The 6,338-nt window shown below is 37.7% G+C and overlaps 1 protein-coding gene across 1 annotated transcript; it reads right to left on the bottom strand.

Moving 5' to 3' along the window:
- Positions 1 to 3,682: 3,682 nt before the first annotated feature.
- On the bottom strand, positions 3,683 to 5,756 carry LOC109219555 (protein NUCLEAR FUSION DEFECTIVE 4-like). Its single transcript, XM_019384016.1, has one exon. The coding sequence runs from the start codon at positions 5,637 to 5,639 to the stop codon at positions 3,834 to 3,836; it is 1,806 nt and encodes a 601-aa protein (XP_019239561.1). The 5' UTR covers positions 5,640 to 5,756; the 3' UTR covers positions 3,683 to 3,833.
- Positions 5,757 to 6,338: the final 582 nt, after the last annotated feature.

The following is a 6,338-nucleotide window of genomic DNA, read 5'->3' as shown; positions in this document are numbered from 1 at the left end:
AAATTAGCAAAAACCCGAGCCCCGGGCCCACTTCTCAAAAATCAAAAAATTACCATCAACGGATTCCTTGTCTCGCCACGAGTCTATACATATAAAGAACACCAAAATCGGAGTCCAAATGACCCCTCAAATTCCCATTTTAACTCTCTTAAGTTTCAAACCCTAACCTCCATTCTTAACCCTTGATTCCTTAATTTTTCAATCTAAATTCACGTATTTGCACCATAAAATCGTGGTTTAAGTTCAAGAATCCTTACCTTATCGAATCCCCTTGAAACCCTCTTCAAAATCGCCCAAAAATTCTCCAAGTCCGAAGTGAAATATGTTAACTCCTTCAAAATTTGCGAAGAAGACCAATTAAATATTTTGTCCAGTCTTTCTCGCTTCTGCGGTCCCATTTCCGCTTATGCGGGACCGCTTCTGCGGTCGATCCATCCGCTTCTGCGGACTTCCACTTAAAGCACCCGGCCGCTTCTGCGGCTCCAAATTCCGCACCAGCGGAACCGCTCCTGCGGTCCACCCTTCTGCTTCTGTGAAAACTGCCTCAAGACCCAAAACCGCTTCTGCGGCTTCCTCCTCCGCTTCTGCGAAACCGCACCTGCGGTCCCATAACCGCATGCGCGAAAATACCAGATACCAGCAGAAACCTGCAATTCACCAAGGCTCAAAACTCCCTGATAGCCATCCGAAATCATCCCGAGGCCCTCGGGACCTCAACCAAAAACACAAACATAATCCAACACCTTATTCAAACCTACTTGAATTATCAAAACACCACAAATAACACCTAAACCTTCAAATTACATCAAATTCAAGCCTAAGTTCATCCAAATCTTCCGAAACTTGCCTTCGATCAAAAACCCTACCAAAACACCTCCGAATCAACTGAAATTTTGCACACATCCTAAATCACCTAACGAAGCTACTGCAACTCTCGAAATTCCATTCCGACCCTCAGATCAAATTCTCACCTATCAACCGGAATTCGCCAAATACTAACTTCGCCAATTCAAGCCTAATTCTACACCGGACCTCCAAAATCAATTCCGATCACACTCTTAAGTCACAAATCATCCCCCGAAGCTAACCGAATCATCGAAATTCATATCCGAACCCTCTAACACATAAGTCAACGTCCGGTTGACTTTTCCAAAACAAACCTTCCTTAAAGAGACTAAGTGTCTCATTTCCCTCTAGAACCAATCCAAATCAATTCATTCACACCAAACACGGATAATGAAGCATAAAGAAATAGAAAATGGGGAAAACGGGGCGGTAACACACGTGACGACGGGTTGGGTCGTCACAAGTCTAAATCCCTAAATTTCGAAATTCCTAAGTTCTACCCAAAAAAAACCAATTCCACCATGAAAAACCCTAGATTCTAAGATGAAATTTTGTAAAAAGATGAAATAGATTGAAAGAAATGAGTTAAGAATCATTTACCTATGATTTGGGGATGAACTTGCCCTAGGAAAATCGCCTCTTGAAGTTTGAATTTTGAAAAATGGGAAAATGAATGAAAAATCCCGTCTAAGACCCTTTTACTCAGCTGCAGATGTCGCAATTGCGGCCTGAGCTTCGCAAATGCTAAGGAGCCATCGCAAATGCGAAGCCCTTCACAGTCCTGCTACCTTCGCAAATGCGAAGAAAGTGTCGCATTTGCGAACACTATTCCTCGCAAATGCGAGTAGAAGATCACATTTGCGATCATACCCCTTCCCAGACTCCCTTCGCAATTGCGAAGATTTGTTCGCATTTGCGAACTATACTGGCCCAGCCTTTCTTCGCAATTGCGATAAATACCTCGCAATTGCCATGCCTGCTTGGTTCGCATTTGCGAAGCCTGATCTCGCAATTGCGAGATCAGAGGCCTGCTACAGACACCAGTTACACCAGCAAATTTCTAAGTTCCAAAATCACTTAGTAGCCTATCCAAACTCACCCGAGCCCTTGGGGCTCCAAACCAAACATGCACACAAGTCTTAATACATCATACGAACTTGCTCATGCGATCAAATCGCCAAAATAATACCTAGAACTATGAATTTAGCACCAAATTGCATGAAATTTTCAAGTTAGTTTCAAAACTTCTATTCTCTCGACCAAAGGTCCGAATCACGTCAAATCAATTTCGTATTTCACCAAATTTCACAGATAAGGTTTAAATATCATAATGGACCTGTACCGGGCTCCGGAACCAAAATATGGGCCCGATACCAACAAGATCAAATCTTTTAAAATTATTACATTTTCAGTCTTATCAATTTCCTTCAAAAATTTATTTCTCGGGTTAGGGACCTCGAAATTCGATTCCGGGCATACGCCCAGGTCTCATATTATACTACGGACCCTCCGGGACCGTCGGAATATGGGTCCGGATCCGTTTACCCAAAACGTTGACCGAAGTCAACAAAAATTAACTTTTTAGGCCAAAATCATCATTTCTTAAAAAAAAATTCACATAAGGGCTTTCTGGATACACGCCCGGACTGCGCACGCAAATCAAGGAGAGATAAAATAAGGTTTTCAAGGCCTCGGAACACGGAATCGAATTCTAAAACAGAAGATGACCTTTCGGGTCATCACACATCCTATCTTCGAGCTCGAGTCTGGTCCATCGGGCTCGAACTCGACCTTGCATGAACTCGGTCTTAGGACGATCCCTCGAGCCTATAGATCAAAGGCATATGATTTTTACCGTATACAAATCTCTTTCATCCTTTTCAAAATAAACTAGTAGGCCAAAAGTAAATTTATCAACCATGTTTTCACAAATTATATAACAACAATAAATAATACTATGTCTCTAAGTCCAAACAAATTGGGATCGATCTCTGACAAGTAAAGAAGATACTATATCTCATTTCTGCTTTTCATATCCATGTCCCTCTCTAAAAATCAATATATCATGTGGGGAAGATTTGATCTCCATTATTGTTGGATTCTCACCAATTTTTTATTAAATTGTTACAACTGTATCATCCTATATTCAAACGGAATCTCTATTAACAAATCAAAGAAATTGCTTAAAAACCTCTAATAATAAGTAAATTGCAAGTTGGAATTTGGAATTTGGAGAGCACAACATGACTACTTTTTTTTTTTTCCGAGTTTCTCACTCTGTATTTGGTGTCCGAATTGATGCCCTAAGACTCTTTCAAAAAAAAATTCGGTACTTAGTACTCGAACCCATAACTTTTAGTTAAGTGTTAAAAGGTATTACCTACAAGCTAAGATAGTTTTAGAGTGTTGGACCCCACTTTAAGTCAAACAAAGCAACTGCCCGCAAAAGTTTCAAAAAGTCAAAGTTTACCTCAATTATTATGGAAAAACAAGTTCTCCTTTAACGACAAAATTTCCTGAAGACTTCATTTTAAGTTTCATACCCTTATTTTGTTCTTTTCACTTAAGATATTCAAAATTCGGCGTTACTTGATTTTTTCTCTTAAGATAGTTTCATATAATTATGATTATGAAAATCTCTCTTATTCCTTTTCTTTCCTTGCTAATAATATCAAATTTCAACTAAAACCTGATCAATTGAAAAATATAAACGCTCATATTATTTGAAACAATTTTCGACATAGAACGAAAACTCCATAAACATTTATAGCGGATAGCGATCCATTAGCACAATAAAATACTTTTAAAGAAAAAACAAAAGAAAATACATGTAAGAGAAAACATCAAAACTATATTTCATGACCATTAAATTTATCCATCACACTTACAAAGTTATATGGTATAAATATTATACCATGTAGTATATTTCAAATAATAACAAATCTATCTAATATTTCTTTTTCTCTTTGACTTTTCTCCATTCCAATTTATCCCTTACTAGTTGTATTACTTTGAACAACAACACCTCCATTTTGTCCCAATGCCATTTCCATCTCAGCAGCCTTAGCTTGTTCTCTAAATTTCTTATAAATATCACTCTTATAAAATTTCCTTGTCCTAATCACCAAAATAATAGAAACAAAAGCTCCAAAAATAGTAACTGCTGTAATAATAATAAATGCCAATTTAAAACACTCAACTCCATCACAATTCAAGTCCTCCCCTTGTCGTCTCGTCCTTCCCAGTGCCTTCAATTGTTTTTCTGCTTCTTTATCATATAAATGACCGGCCACTCTTACATTAAGCAAATATGAACCAATTGGACTTGCTACTGACCCAAAATTATACAAAGTTGAGTAGTATTTCAGTCCAAAAAGTTCAGAAATTATTGCAAAAAGTAATGGCCATTGAGCTCCAAAGCAAAAACCAATAATTATTGACGCAATATAAAGTCCACCAGGGACATTAAATGCAATTAAAATATGGCCAATGCAAGAAATTATTAGGGTTATGGTTAGGGCTAAAGGTCTTGGAAATTTGTATTTTTTCAAGAAATATTCAGATAGGAAACCAGCCACCACTCTTCCTAAATAATTCCATATACTCACTAGGGAAACAAATGTGCTAATGCTTTTTTTTGGGTAGCCAAGTGAAGATCCAATTTGTCCCAAGTTGTCTATTGCAGTTAAAGTCCCTCCAATTCCACAAATTGTAGCAAGAAAAAGGATTAACATGTCAAGACTAAATAGTGCTTGAAGTATAGTATAGTCTTCGCCTCGATTTGGTGGTTGAAAAACTGTTTTCCAACACGAAACTTCAGGATCCTTTAAGTCAACAGCAGCGATAACAGCTGACGATCGTGGTAACTCAGGAGCCGAAGACTCACTTTTCGGCTTCTCAGTTATCACTTTCACCTCGGAAATACTATCCAAAGCTAGTTTCTTGGCCTTCCACGAAATAATTTCTTCTTTTATCACTATACCAAGCGGTAAGAACAACAAGAAAACTACAAAGGCTGCACTCAAACCAAATTCAGCTCGCGTAAAATCTAATTTCTTCTGAAGTATGATAATCACCATAAGATATCCAGCTAGGCCAAGGGACATATACAAAAATCTATAGAACACTTTGAGCTCATGTGCAATCCTAACAACTTCAATGATCCGAATTGTACGTAGAAAAACAAAGGAAATAACAGCAGGAAGCCAACCAATAAGCAAAATTAGAGACTTAGAATCATTACCATAAATTGCTTGGTAAATTTGAGTCAAAATTGCACCACTTAAACCAACAAAACCTTTGAGAAGTCCAAGAACAGCACCACGACTCTCTGGAAAATTCTTGACACATGTAACAAGAGCTCCAGTATTGGCAAAAGATTGTGAATTTGCACCAATACAAATATACAAACACATTAACCAAACTTTAGGTGTGGACATTTTTTTGGTCACGGCCATCCATATCATGAAATAACCAAAAAAATTGAGAACAGCTCCAATTGAAAGGACAACCCAAGGTGGTGAAATTTCATTAATTAAACCTGATAAAACACCAACGTTGGATCCTAAATCTTTGAAGAAACTAAGAAGATTAAGGGTGGTTTGATCGTATCCGAGGGCAGATTTTATGTCACCGGAATAAAGACCAAACATGTAGGTGGCACCGGCGGCTGACAGAATTAACATGGTTGCGAACACCATGAACCACCGGCTCATGAGGACTCGTACAGGTAGGTTTGTCATGTTAGCTAGACCACTGCCACCACCCCTGACACCACTTTTGGCAAACACCATATTTAATGTAAGGTCTGGAAAACCAAAAGGTATTAATGGTGATTTTCTAATCTCACAGAACAGAATATGATGATGAGAGTGGATGATCAATTCATAAGGTATAGCTAGTTGTTAGAGTGATATAAGTGTTAAAATCAGCCTCATATATATAGTTGCATGCACGAAATGTACCCCACCAAAAAAGAAAATCCACCCCCACCCTGTTAAGGATTGGGGGGGGGGGGTAGGGGGGTTAGCCTAAAACATGGACTTCATAGTTGACTTAGCAAGTTTTTTGGAAAGATAGGGTGGACAAAGAAAGATACTTTAGGGTAGAAAAATCTGTCAAATGGATGACTAAAGTTGCAATTTTTTATTGGCCAGTCTTGAAAATGAATAATTGAAGTAAAGCATATTTTAAGGAAGATTAGTTCTACAAGAGTAAGCTTATAATGGGGCTCAATTATACACCCAATGAACACCATGCCCTACATACCTCAACTTCTAGTTCAGTTTTCATACTGCTTTTTGTTATAAAATTTGATTTTAACAGATAAATTTGTTCATTTTTCTTTTTTACTTTCCAAAAGGAAAGTTTCGGAAAATAAAAAGAGAATTAACTTAATTTATCGTCCCAGAAAAAATAGCTGACACACACACACACACACACACACACATATATATATATATATATATATATATATATATATATATATATAA

This window comes from Nicotiana attenuata, unplaced genomic scaffold, assembly GCF_001879085.1.
Source record: "Nicotiana attenuata strain UT unplaced genomic scaffold, NIATTr2, whole genome shotgun sequence".
In the NCBI taxonomy this organism is placed as follows: Eukaryota; Viridiplantae; Streptophyta; class Magnoliopsida; order Solanales; family Solanaceae; genus Nicotiana; species Nicotiana attenuata.
Note: the sequence above shows the minus strand (reverse complement) of the source record. Positions and strands in the feature narration are given on the sequence as shown.